The sequence below is a fragment of the Prenolepis imparis genome, unplaced genomic scaffold (assembly GCF_030444845.1).
Source record: "Prenolepis imparis isolate NDT839.2.m4 unplaced genomic scaffold, iyPreImpa1.0 SCAF_29, whole genome shotgun sequence".
NCBI lineage: Eukaryota > Metazoa > Arthropoda > Insecta > Hymenoptera > Formicidae > Prenolepis > Prenolepis imparis.
The window spans coordinates 356,973-371,219 of NW_028141187.1; the positions used below are offsets into that span (position 1 = coordinate 356,973).

Sequence of the window (14,247 nt, forward strand, 5' to 3'; positions counted from 1 at the left end):
ACATTTGAATCACGCCCTCTTCATCTTCCAAACCGTATTTCGCGAAGTGCATTTAATTAAGTGGTTCAAAAAGTTAAATATTGGAAGCTATCGCTAAACTGTGTTAAACATATAATTTAAAGATCTCTGCGAAACAAGATTGGGAAGATGATGAGGGGATGATTGAAGCTGTGATGACATGGTTACGTAGAAAAAACAAGAGTTGATACAGTAAAGGCATACATATACTTGTATCGTGCTGGTATAAGGTTATAGAAGTTGATTGAGATTATATTAAAAGATAATATATATTTAAAAAGAAGAAATATCCATATATGTTTAAAAACATTTCAAATCTGTTTAATAAATAGTTTGTGAAAAAATGGCATTATTTGAGCAACCCTAGTAAATCTAAATCATATACAAAAATGAATGATATCTCTATAAAAACTTACCTTTAAAAAAAAGGTAAAAAAAGGCACCTAGTATGGGCACGCCAGTAGTGAAAAATTACCCATTGCAAACCCATGTAGAATTGTAGTATAAAAAATTACCTATTGCAAACCCATGTAGAATCATATGAAAAATTATCCATTGCAAACCCATGTAGAATCGTACTACAAAAGTAATGATATAAAAAAAATTGCGCGCCAAGTAAAAGTAGAAACTTTTGTACCAGTGGAAAATTTAAGTTGCAAACCTATAGAGTCGTAATGAACCAGTGAAAAATTCAAGTTGCAAACCCATGTAGAATAGTATAAAAATTAAAAAATTATTAAAATTAATACAAATAAAAAAAAATAAAAAAATTTTAATTAAAAAACTAGGCACTGCTAAATTTCAAAATTAACTTTAGCATATTGTTTAATTTAGCAGTGCCTAGTTTTCCGCGCACATAACTTCTCACCAATCTATCCCAATGATCGCTTGTGCCAGTTGCATCATTTCTCCGTTCGAATAATCCAAATTTGTTGATAGGCATTTTTCGATGCGAATGACGCCGATCGACTGATTAGTTTTGCCGAGACCCCGTTTCATTTATTATAATGCCTGCTTCGCGAAGTTCCTCGATCGACAGGATCTGATTGTCGTGAGCGTTGTGGCCAGCTCGGCGCGAAGCATCGAGCAATCGTACCCGATCCACTAGCTCGTTGGGGTCGTCCCAGTGCACGTAATCAATTTTATTGTCGGTTAGCCTCAATCGCTTGAGGCATGAATACACCCTTTCCAGATTTTTTCTTTTTAATTGATATCAACGGTGCGATTATTTGTTTGTATTTGAATCCCCTGTTGCTCCGTAATTGTCTCAGGAAAGATTGAAAAACATTCCAGTGACTTCGATGGTGCATTATTTAAGAAAAATCGTGAACTTGATGTGCAAAAACCTCAAGCAAGAGATGTGACCCATTTTCTGCAATTTCATGAAAGAAAATTAATGGGAACTACCGTATGTAACTGCGTCATATCATCTAAACACAACCGAATCGCATGTTTTCAGCGTCGATATCAAAAGATATTGCATTTTTTTAAGTGGGCAAGTGAAAGTTGAAAGGAACCCAATGATTATGGCATTGCCACCATGGCCACCATTGCTATTGCCATCCAATCAGATCAAATCAGATGTGTTGTCAGAACATAATATTCCGGATGCGGACCTAGAAAACGATGAGTTGGATGTGAGGGACGAAGATTGAGAGTGTGTTGTAAGTATTTCTTTTTAATTTAAAAATTATTAAAATAATTAATAAAAAATTTTTGTCCGTCATAGAAGGAGCATCCACGGCGCAGCCCCCACCATCGCCTGCTGCCCGACCGTCTCACCGCCTCGCAGCTACCACCGCACCTCCGCTTGCCACCTCACCGCCGTTATCACATCCACTGCCGGGGGGGGGTCTATTTCATATTATTAATTTTTATCATTTATAATATTAATTCATTTTATTATCTATCTTTTTATATATTTTTAAATATTTTAAATTCTATACACTTTTTTTAAATTTTATATTCTTATATTTTAAATTCTATACTCTTTAAATTTTTATATTCTTATATTATTCCTTTTATATTTAATATCAATTATTTGATATATTATTTTTATATATTCAATTTTTTCTTATATTCAGATACACCTGTATTACACGCATATATAATTAAAAATTATTAATATTAAAAGAAAAATATATTTATTCTAGAATAAGACGTCCTTCTCCCTCATCGTGACATTATTTAAATTATAAAAATTTATTATTAAAATATTAGTAGAATTAAATTATCTCTGCTTCGCGTACGCTTCACGCTCTCCTAAAGCGTTTGCTCTCTCGCGTCCCTAGCGTCGCGCTATCTTTCTCTTTCATGTACCTCGCCGAGCCATCTCTTTCTTCTCTCGCGCGTCATCTCTCGCGCTCTTCGCCGCTACATCTCTCTCGCGCGCTATCTCTAGTAAACGCTTCACGCTCTCTCTCTCCTAAGCGCTATCTCTCTAGCAGTCCCTAGCCTCGCGATCCATAGCCTCTCGGTCCCTAGTCTCCTCTAAGCGCTATCTCTCGCGATCCCTAGCCTCGCAGTCCCTAGCCTCTCGGTCCCTAGCCTCTCAGTCTCTAGCGTCACGTTCCCCCTTCCCCGCATGACGTCATCCCCGCAAGGACCGCAACAAGCTTCGTATGAGAGCTGGGACTGCTTACGGGTGGGAGAAAAATGGAGAATGGAAAAACATTAAGAGAACAGGATGTTTTAATTTCATTTGATGTGGTTTCACTTTTTACAAATGTACCTCTAGATCTTGCAATTGGAAGTATTAGTAACGTGTTTCGAACGGATGTTTCAAGTGAATTGCTTGTGGTTTCGAAAACATTTTCGTTTGCGAGTGATTCGGGTATTGTAAATGGTAGGATTCTCGTTGTCGCGGACTGTGTAGAGGTGGACGGTGTAGAGCTTATCGGTGGTTCATCCAGTAAAAATCCGTCCGATGTATGTAATGTATCGATGAGCGATTTGTGTTTGGTCGTTTTCTCTTTTTCGGTGTCGCATCTTCCTCCTCCTCCTCCTCGTACCGCTTAACAGCGGGTAACGTTTTAATTTTCACGTCAGCTTTACTCTCAGGTTCGTTTTTCACTGCGATCAAGCTCACGTTGTCGACAATCTTTTGTAATGATTCGATAATAGGTTTAAAGTGAGTCTTGACTGCGATATCGTCATCGATCTTACCAGTCTTTAAAGCACGATGTTTCTTACGGATCGATTCGCTCGTTTTCACAATTTCCTTCGCAATCTTTTCACGCTCACGAATGTTATGGTTATCAGCAGCCATGTCTGCAGAGTGTTCGCGTTTCACTCTTCTTGACAGAATATCGGCAGTGACTAATCGTTTTGCGATATCGCAAACTCGTTAAATCTTTTCTGTATCGCCCGTTTGTAAGCAAGCTGTCCTTGTCTATCACTAGGAATCCATACTTTTGTTGCCAACAAATACGACATAATTTACTGAAATCTTCGTACGACATGTCGGTATTCACATGATCGTTGTACACGTGTTTCAAGTTGGTACCGTCCTGTTTAAACAAGATCAGTAAGTTCGCGTTGTCGCTTATAAGATGTTTTGGTATTCTCGCGTACGTCTGACAGAGATAGAAGCAATCAACGTTCGAGTGGCGTCCCATTGAAAAGTACTCTCTTATCGTATCTTGCTTGTCACACGTCACGTCATCAAAGATGAAAATCGAGTTTGGACATGCTTCGCTCGGTGGAATGACGTCACTGTTATTGGAGAATGTAAAGTAGCCGATTTCTTCGATCGACGTCAATAAATTCTCCAGATATCGATATTTTGGCTGTTGCAGCGACTTTGAGTACACGTAAACGTTTTCGAAGCAAACACCGTGCGGGCTTTCTATCAAACTAATCAAGACGTTAGTTTTACCGTAATTCGAGGGGCCGCATAAGATCGCGCGTATAGTAGTCGGCAACATCGTACCATGTCTGCGCATCTCCGCGTTGTCCCCCACCGAGCGTAATCTGTCGTCGCAATTCGTCACGCGTATCGTCAAAGGTTGTCGCACGAATCTTATTTTCCCACTCCCCGAATGAATCGAACGCTTGCCTATTTATAGCTGCGCGGAACCTCGAATCGCTCAGTAACGAAAAAATGTTTGTTCTGCTAACAAGTGCCTCCGATATTCACGGTTTAAGCGCCGAACAGCTGCAATTTGTGCCAAAAGCAGTTTTACTGCAATGTGAAAATCACATCCACTACGTGTGGGACAAGCTTCCGGAACACATAAAGGCGGATCCAGAGATTCAGGCCTGTCGAATTACAATCGACCGTGGCAGCGAAAGCACATCGACGGTCCAGCGGCGATGATAAAGGATTGCAGCGAATGTCAGCGAAAAAAATAGGTAGAGGACTATTAAATCACGCAATAAACGCACTTCCAATCGAATTCCATATCCCCGGCTATCAGTTTTGTGGTCCGGGCACGCGGCTACAAAAGCGATTAGCCAGAGGCGATCGAGGTATCAACCCGAGATAAGAAAATTAAAACCAAACAACAATACGATAAAGAAACAAAAATAACAAAATTTAGAGTAGGCGACAAGGTACTGGTCTACGACGAGACGTTACGACGAGGACGATCAAAGAAACTCGAATTATGGACCGGACCATACGTCATACTCGAAAGGAACTCAGACGTAAATTATACAATAAAAAAAGGAAGAAAGACTATACGTATACACGCAAATAAACTCAAACAATTTATAGAAGCATAAACGAACTGTATTTATTATTAACTGTGTTATTACAGGATGCTTACTTGCTGCAACAGCAAGGTACTCGCAAGGCCCCACGACGACAAGGATCGCCCATATAAAATACACGAATTTATTCACAACCCAGGCCTACATTTTGAAAAAATCGGAAAATTACATTATAACGAAGGAACATGGAAACTTGTAATTAAATTAAACTTAGAAGAACTAATGCAAAGGTACGAACAAATAGAAGAATACATACAACAGCACCAACTGAAATGCGACACACTGAAGTTCCACGTTCAGTATCAAAAGGACGCATGCACTAGCTTCGAGACCATCACAAATAAAGAAGCTAAATATCTGAAGAACCTCATGACACAAATCCAAACTGTCTACAGACCATCGACTAACAAACGTCGAGGATTAATAAACAGAATAGGAACAATAGCGAAAACATTATTTGGAACAATGGACACAGAAGATGAGGAACATATCAACCAACAACTCGAGCTACTAAACGACAACCAACAAACGATGCAGCATGCAATAAAAACCCAATTAAAGGTAGTAAATGCAACGATAGCACACATAGAAACGCTAGAAAATATAGTTCAACGAAACGAAAATCTATTATGCAAACAAGTACAGGCATTTTTCGAACGCGAAGACATTTCTGAACATTTTGCGATAACCACTGCGGTCATTACAGAACTAATACGCGACGCAGAAAATGTACTAGATTACCTGGCACACATACAAAAAGAAACGATACAACTAAAATTAATGGCGGTAGATATAATAACCGCGCATTTAAAGGAAGCGGTACACCAAATACCACAAGGTTCATATTTCCCGTTCTCAATACATGCCGAGAATTGGTTATAAATAGAAAAATACATGACAGTAAGCGCATATTGCAATAAAACAAAAATTTTCACCATCCTTCATTTTCCGCTAATAACAAAGTCTACGTACGATATCATAAGAGTAGTAGCGCTCCCTATTCCGGACCATAACGCGATAATATCAAGCACAGAAATAACAAACGAACTACTCGCGTTAAATAAGGAAACGCTAACATACGTATTAATAACAAAAAACGTGTTAGAAAATTGTAAAAGGAACAACTACGATTATATATGTCTAAAGATACATCCAATATACCGTATAAATGCGAACGCCCCGTGCGAAATACAAATGTACGAACAGCGACAACAGTATCATAACAATTGTAAAATAAAGCGAACTATTGAAAGAAAAGCAGTCTGGATCGCATTACACCAGCCAGGCACTTGATTATATTCAACCACCACTGACCTGCAAGTAACTATACAATGCAACGGACAACATGAGTACAGAGAAACAATAAGAAATACGGGACGAATAACATTACAAGGAAAATGCAAATTGACAACCACAGAAATGACGATACAAACAAGAAACACAGTTTTCGAAACGGAAACGGAAACGTACCTACCAGAATTAAACATAATAACACTATTACGCGATCTCAAAACTAACAACAATATAACGTTAACAGACGTCACAGAACACGAAACTGAATTAACAGAATTAAGAGCCAAATTACACACGGTAAATAATAACTTGGAAAACAATGAGCAAAGGTTTTTCACCAAAAAATACTTTCTATACCCAATGGCAACCAACGGAATAACCGTAGTAATAGCAATAACAATTGATATAACAAAAAAACCAGGAAAACAAAGGAACTAACCGTATACAAATCTACAACAATACCAAGATCAAAACCAATATTAAACCAATATTAAAACGTAGTCTAAGCACGCGATATTAGAAGTAAGAAAATTGTAAAGCATTGTAAATATCGCAATAGGACTAAGAAAACTACGTGCCTCGTTTTCTTTTCTAACGGGGGAGGGATGTTATAGCCCTAAAAGCTATAACTATAATTATTAAAATCACATAATATAATTATTATTATTTTGTATATATTACACAAAATAAGTAAGACGCATGCTTGCAAAAGCGCTAAGGCCATAAGAATTTCGACAAGCATACGAAATCGCTGAGTAAGCACTGCGCTAATTAAGAAATTACCAAAATCGCAAGCAAAGCGTTCCATTAACCTCCTTCGCTTGCGACTGGTAACCCAATTATTAGATATAAAAAGGACCCTAAGACAACTCTCGAGGTCCAGTCAAGCTGTAGTAAAGCGCAAATACGTTAATAACAAACCACGACATGATTGTGAACAAGTGATCTACGCAACAACTGTGTAAGCATACTTTAATTTGCGTCATCCCAAGACGCTCATATACTTTGTACAACTGACTATTTATATTAAATATATTGTGAAACCACAAACGGGAGTGAAATTCCCCCTGACGTTCCCGAGCTTCCTAGTTCTAATTCGGTAACGATCCCTTAACTATCCTGTGCCTCACAAGGGCATAACAACCCTATATAAAGCAGAATTATATTATGTGTATTAAACGAAAAAATTTGTAAGCTCGAATATATTTGATATAAAAGTAATCTGCATACAATATACTATTAACAAAAAACAAGCGATGAATTCTTTTTTTTTTTATTATATGTAAAGATGAAACTTTGTAGCCGCGAAGCCTACACAGACTTATATTATGTATATTATATAAAATAATTTGCATGCTCGTATTTATTTAATATAAAGAGCCAATATAATTTATCGCTTGTTTTTTCCAATAGTACGTTGTTTGCAGATTATTTTTATACCAAATAGATACGAGCGTGCAAATTCTTTTATTTGATATACATAATAAAAGTTTGCGCCATATAGGATCCGCTGCTACAAAGTATCAATTTTTGATATTCGAAGAATAGCCAAAAATTTATTGCTTGTATATATTTCGATAGTACATTGTATTATATATATAAAAGTTATTTGTGCAAACAATGAAATATATTATTCGAGTTTTAAGTAGTAAACATATTATTTGTTATGTGTTACACCCCCAACATTTGTCTAAGGCGGGGGGTGCAAACAATGAAATATATTATTCTACGTCCGTAGAATTCACAATTCTTTTTTTCTCCGATTTACACAAATTCGCGTTTTACGGAAAGATTAATTATAAGACTCAAAATAGAAAACGCGAGATAACGACTGCAAAAGAGCCCGCAGGCCAGGAAGTAACAGAGGTAATGGTATGGACGTGAATATTTTTTCGGAGTAAATAAAAATATGTTTTTACGTATTGATTCACAAAACTGGCAGATAATTAAATACCTGGGAGAATATCAGCAAGAGGAACGCATGTTAAAGGACATTGACAATTTTGGATTTCTTGTGTGTCACTTGATTGTATGCACTTAATATATTTAAAAGTAATGCGAAAATTTATAATTTATGGTTGAAACATGTATTTCTAAAAGTAATAGCAATAACTTTCTGTAAACGAATTTCTCAATTGCTTAAAAACATAAGATTAATAGTTCTATCAGAATTTAATAGAAGACTTAGATCTCAGAAAGATTATAAACAATGGAAAGCTACAGAATTTAGAACTTTTAAATCATATTTAAAAATAGATTCACCTATGCATAGACACATATACTATACTTACTTTTTCTATAAATAATTTTTTAATTTTAAATAATATTTTATTTTATAATAAAATTTTAATCTACTTAAATCTTATTTTAAACAGATATGCAATTACCTACTGGAATTTTACATAATAAAATAAATGACAATAATTATGGAATAGTGAAACTAAAGTCCAAAAATTACAACAATTAAATGATCGAAATACAGAGACAGACAAGGAACAAAAATCAGGCAGTCATCATGAAATGCAGATATCATTTTCCAGAAGCAAAAAGTAGATAATAAGAATGTTGCAGTAAGTTTCTATAAAGTAAAAACCCAGTTATAATTGATAAAACAAAGACTAAAATTTAGTTCCGTAAATCTTTTTTATGTAGAATCTCATAGCATTTTTCTTTAAATTTATTTTTATTATTGTTATGCGTCAGTTATATTCTATTTTAAAAATTGTTATTATTCACAATAATAAATTATTTACTTACAAAAATTAATTAATAAATAGCATAACATTTTATCACGACATTAATTTCTGTTTTTCTCCATCATATAGATTATATTATTTTATTTATATTATGTAATGGTCAAATAAAATGAAAATTCTTCATACAAAATTCTTGAAAACAAAATAATACTTTCGAAATATTAACTATCTTCTGGCAATTTTAGTCAACTAATCAAAATTGATTGTAATAAATAATACATGTATGTATATCAAATAATATAAGAATAACGAAAATACAATTGTACTTGCTTAGTAGAATAATATCTTAAAGGATGTTGAATATCACTTTTGCAAATGTAATTAATGTATATTAGCAATCATATATTTACTAAAGTATTTCCTCGTTAAAATCTGCCATAGAAAGAACAATGGCAGTTAAAGTTATCCAAGAAAATAGTTTTACAAAAAATAAAAATTATCAAAATAAAAATTCAGAAAATTATAATAAATTCAATAAATTTAACAAATATAATAAATTTAATAAATTTGATAAATTCAATAAATTCAACAAATTTGAAAATAAATTTGAAAATAAATTTAATAAATTTGATAAATTCAATAAATTCAACAAATTTGAAAATAAACAAAAAAACGAGGAAACAGAAGAGAAAGAATTTGGTAAAAAGAAATTTGAAAATAAAAATAAGAATTTTTACAAAAACGGTCCGAAAGCTAAAAAAGAATGCTGGCAATGCGGCGCTGAAGGTCACTTCCGTTCCGAATGTCCATCGCTTTCGGAAAACAAGGACTAGTCGAACTTCGTGGGGCAGGTTTGACTCATTGCGTGATTGCCCCAGATATTTCACAATGTTCTAGGATAAGTAAAATTAAAAATAATTTTTATTATAAGGGTAATTTAGATGGAAAAATCTGTCAATTTAGAATAAATACGGGCTCCGATGTCTCCATTCTTTGTGAAAAATTTATTAAAGGACCTAAAGAATTTTTCGAAGCAAAGAATTGTTGTCTTAGATATCCTACGGGAGAATTAATTGAGGTCAAAAATAAAGTTAACGTTTTGATTGAATTAGGAAAACATAAAGTAGAGATTCCTATTATTGTTGCTAATATTTCTGACGATTGCTGTGCAATATCGCGGCAAGTGAAGCGCGGTCAGTGCGCGAGCGAGTTAGACAAAGGAGACGGCACAGCACGGCACAAAAAAAGAGGAAGATAAATTTCACACGACGAGAATATATTTACAGAACTATATACAAAAGTGCGTTAATGTTCGAAAGTAGCGACAGAAAAGCGCAAGACGATTGCAAGAAGTGCAATCGATAGAACGATCGAAAGTGCTTGTGAAAAAGCGTAAGAAAGCAAAGCGTACTAATCTCGGTCTGTGCGTGTAGAAATCGACAAGACGAGTGCGAGAAAAAGGCGCCGAACAAACGGTCTTTATCCCGCTGACCTTCGAGAAGATTCTGAGACAAAATCACAGTATTTGTGTTTTGTAATATAAAGATATCGAATCTTCTCGAAAGTCGGAGGACAAAGCCGTTTGTTTTCGTCGCTATTGTTTTCGCCCACGGAACGGTTACTCGTGAGCGATTAAGCGGCGGTGATATTTAGCGCGCGAACCGCGCGCTGCGACGCGATATAGCGGGGCGCGCCGTGGTGCCATTGGCGCACGGGCGGAAGGCGCGTGTGGCCGCGCCAAATTTGAGCGCGTTAATTGTCGCAACGAGGCGTGCGCGCTCGTTGCACCTTACACACGCATATAAGCACACCCTCTCCTTCTCTCTCTCTCTCTCTCTATCTCTCTATCTCTCTCTCTCTCTCTAATCCGCAACATCCCGCCCGCCTCGTCGGGATACGAACGACGAAAGAGTCTAGGATTTACTGGGGAATAAATCTGATAGTGCGTTATCGCGGCCGCGAACCGGGGGTGTCGCGCGCGCTCGCGAGTTGACAGGCGAGGTTAGGAACCCCGTGTGCAACGTGCTGAGAGCATGGAGATACGCCGGAGGACGAGATTTCACGAGACTGGTGAGTACGCGAGGACGCAATGTAGAAAATTATGAGTTAAGACTATTTACAATAATGTACATTATTTACAGGCGCGATGGGACTCGCGACACGCGGTCTACGCGGGTGGCCCTGCATCCGTGGCGGCTGCCGTCGGCAGTGGTACGATTTTAACCACTGGCCGGGTCAGCTCGCCGACGGAGGTGCGGATGTCCACCACGCGTACTTGCCCGTCCTCTCCCGGGTGTAAACGCGTGATTCGGGCGAGCGGCCACCGGCATGGCGGGGTGCTCTCGCCTTTCACGAGGCACAGCTGGCCTTTGCGGATGGCTCCCCGGGTGGCCCACCATTTGGGCCGCGGAGTGAGCCCCTGTAGGTACTCGCGGGTCCATCGCTGCCAGAGGTGATCCCGCATCTGTTGGAGAAGTCGCCACCGGGTGAGACGGTTGGAAGGTGCCTCCAAAAGTGATGGCTCCGGGATGGCGGTGAGAGGGCCTCCCACCAGGAAGTGCCCGGGCGTTAGAGCGCCCAGGTCGTCCGGATCATCGGACAAGGCCCCGAGTGGCCTTGAGTTTAGGCATGCCTCGACCTGTGCGAGGAACGTGGAAAGTTCCTCAAAGGTGAGCCGGGCCTCGCCGATGGTGCGCCGCAGGTGGTGCTTGACGGCCTTGACGGCCGCTTCCCACAGGCCGCCGAAGTGAGGAGCCGACGGCGGATTAAATCGCCACCGGACTCCTTCATCTGCGAGTCGTCCGATTATGGATTGGGCCTCGCGGCTGTTCGCCTTGAAGAGGTCCCTGAGCTGCCGGTCCGCTCCCACGAAGTTCGTGCCGCAATCGCTGTGGACGACCGTGCACAGCCCCCGTCGTGATATGAACCGGCGGAAGGCGGCGAGGAAGGCCTCAGCGGAGTAATCGCTGACGGCCTCCAGGTGTACAGCGCGGGAGTTAAAACACACAAAAACAACAAGGAAGCCTTTGTAGGCTTTGTGACCGCGGCCCTTTGTTGTCCTGAGCCAGACAGGTCCTGCCAGATCCACGCCGGTCTGCTCAAATGGTCGGCTCGGCGTGACGCGCGTCCTCGGCAAATCGCCCATCACCGGCTGCGGAGTGGCCGCCCGCCATCGCAAGCAGGGAAGACAGCGGTGGATATGGCGGCGAACCAGCTGGCGTGGGATCCAAAATCGCTGCCTGATGTCGCTCACGGTCGCCTGGACTCCTCCATGAAGAGTGCGTTTGTGGGCGGCGTCGATTATCAGGTTAGTGACATGAGATTCCGGCGGCAGAATCATCGGATGTCGTTGGTCGAAATCTAAAACAGCATGTTTCAGCCGCCCGCCAACCCGCAGGATGTCCTCTTTGTCGCACATGGGAGCCAGTTTGCGAAGCGGGCTCCTGGCAGACAATGGCTTTCCGGCATGGATGTCCCGCAGCTCTGAAGGGAAGCCCAAGGCTTGGGCCACTCGGATCCAGCGGGATAGTGCCATCGTCAGCTCCTCCGGTTCCAGAAGCGTAGGCGCAACCTTGCCGCTTGCCGCGCGACGTTGCCGACTCCTCCAGCGCCAGATCCAGGCCGACACGCGAAGTAGACGACGCAGATCAGAGAAACGGCAAAGCTCCGCAGGTTCCCGCACCTCGGCGACCACGTGGCATGTTGAAGGTCGCTGCTCCGGGAGATTCGTCTCATCCGATAGGCCGACGCCCCTCGGCCAAGTGTCCGGGTGGCCGCAGAGGAAATCAGGTCCCCGCCACCACAGCGGATGACGCACCAGCTCTCTGGGCGATATCCCTCGGGAGGCGCAGTCTGCCGGGTTCTCCAGACCAGGTATGTGCCGCCATCGCGCCTCCTGGTTTTCGCGGTGGATCTCTGCGACTCGATTCGCTACATATGTTGTCCATCTTGCAGGGTGTCCTCGAATCCAGCCAAGCGCAACTGTGGAGTCCGTCCACAGGTGGACCGCTGACTTCTCCAGGCCCAGGGAGACGCGGACATGTTCGGCTAGTTTGGCTAAGAGGGCCGCCCCGCAGAGTTCCAGGCGGGGAAGCGATACACGCTTCAATGGTGCGACCTTGCTTTTCGCGACCACCAAGCTCACGCTCGGCCTTCCGTCAATCTCAGCCCTGATGTAAACCATGGCGGCGAAGGCACGTTCGGAGGCGTCAGCAAACCCGTGAAGTTCCAAGGAACTGTGCGGAGCGTCGTGGTGCAGCCAGCGTGGCAACCTGATGTCCTCAAGCACTGGCAGCTCCTCTTCGAGTCTGGTCCACAAGGCGGCGTCCTCCCCGGCCCATGGTGCGTCCCAGTCTAGCTGCTGCAACCAGGCAGACTGGATCAGCAGCTTCGCACGCACGACGATCGGCGCCAGCCAGCCAAGCGGGTCAAAGAGACGTGCGGTTTGCGAGAGCACGGATCTCTTTGTCGGTGGAACGGTCGATGTCAGCCGCACGGACAGCGAGAAGGCGTCATCCCTCGGGTTCCAGCGGAGGCCCAGCACCGAGTGTTCGTCCGTCGGCAGTCGGGCGCCCGTCGTGGTGCCCAGTTGGTGTTCGCGAGGGATCTTCTCCAAGAGGCGATCGTCGTTGGCGGCCCATTTCCTTAGTGGAAAGCCGCCCGCCGTGCAGAGGGCGACCACCTGGTCTAGCAAGCTGCACGTGGCTTCCAGACTGGCCGCTCCGGTGAGTATATCGTCCACATATACGTCATGCTGCAGTACGTCGGCGCCCAGCGGGAAGCGGTCGGCTTCGTCGCTCGCGAGCTGACGCAGCACGCGGACGGCGAGATACGGCGCGCTCGCTAGGCCGTACTGTGTTGAGCTGGTATTCGCGGATCTGACCCTCTTCTCCCCACAGGATCCGCTGCAGGTCCCGGTCATCTGGATGAAGCTGTATCTGCCGATACATCATTTGGATATCGGCAGCGAACACGTAGCGATGCCGCCGCCATCGAATCAACGTGTCAGCAAGCGATGGCAGCAGGTTAGGTCCGATGAGCAAGTGACCGTTGAGTGACGCTCCGGCGCCCGTGCGTGTGGAGCCGTTGAAGACCACGCGGATCTTAGAGCCGGCACTTGAACTCCGGAGCATCCCGTGATGCGGCAGGAAGCTGATCCGGTCCCTTGGTGATGACAGCGCGGCGGCGATTGGCGACATATGTCCGAGTGTGATGTACTCGCACATAAAGGCGCGGTACAGCATCCCGAAGTCCCTATCGCGGTCGAAGCGACGTTGCATGACGTCGAGGAGGCGAGATGCGGCTCGGCGTGTGGAGCTAAGGTCCGGCAGCCCCTGGCGAAGCGGAAGTCGCACCTGGTAGCGACCGCCTGGAAGCCGTTCGTGCGTGCGCACGAAGTGGTCCTCGCACTCCTGCTCGTCAGCGGTCAGCGGAAGGACGGCACGGGGAGGCTCCTCTGCCTCCCAAAAGCGGCGTACGAGGTCAGCGAGGTCATCTGCGGTGGAGCACTGAAGCGATGACACGGGAG

At 42.5% G+C, this 14,247-nt stretch overlaps 1 protein-coding gene across 1 annotated transcript; it reads right to left on the reverse strand.

Annotated features, from left to right (window-relative positions):
• Window positions 1-10,887: 10,887 nt before the first annotated feature.
• LOC145946929 (uncharacterized) lies at window positions 10,888-13,641 on the reverse strand. Its single transcript, XM_083056684.1, has one exon. The coding sequence runs from the start codon at window positions 13,639-13,641 to the stop codon at window positions 10,888-10,890; it is 2,754 nt and encodes a 917-aa protein (XP_082912810.1).
• Window positions 13,642-14,247: the final 606 nt, after the last annotated feature.

Excerpts from the sequence above, each read along its gene's own strand:
- LOC145946929 (XM_083056684.1), bottom strand. The coding sequence starts at position 13,641 with ATGACCGGGACCTGCAGCGGATCCTGTGGGGAGAAGAGGGTCAGATCC.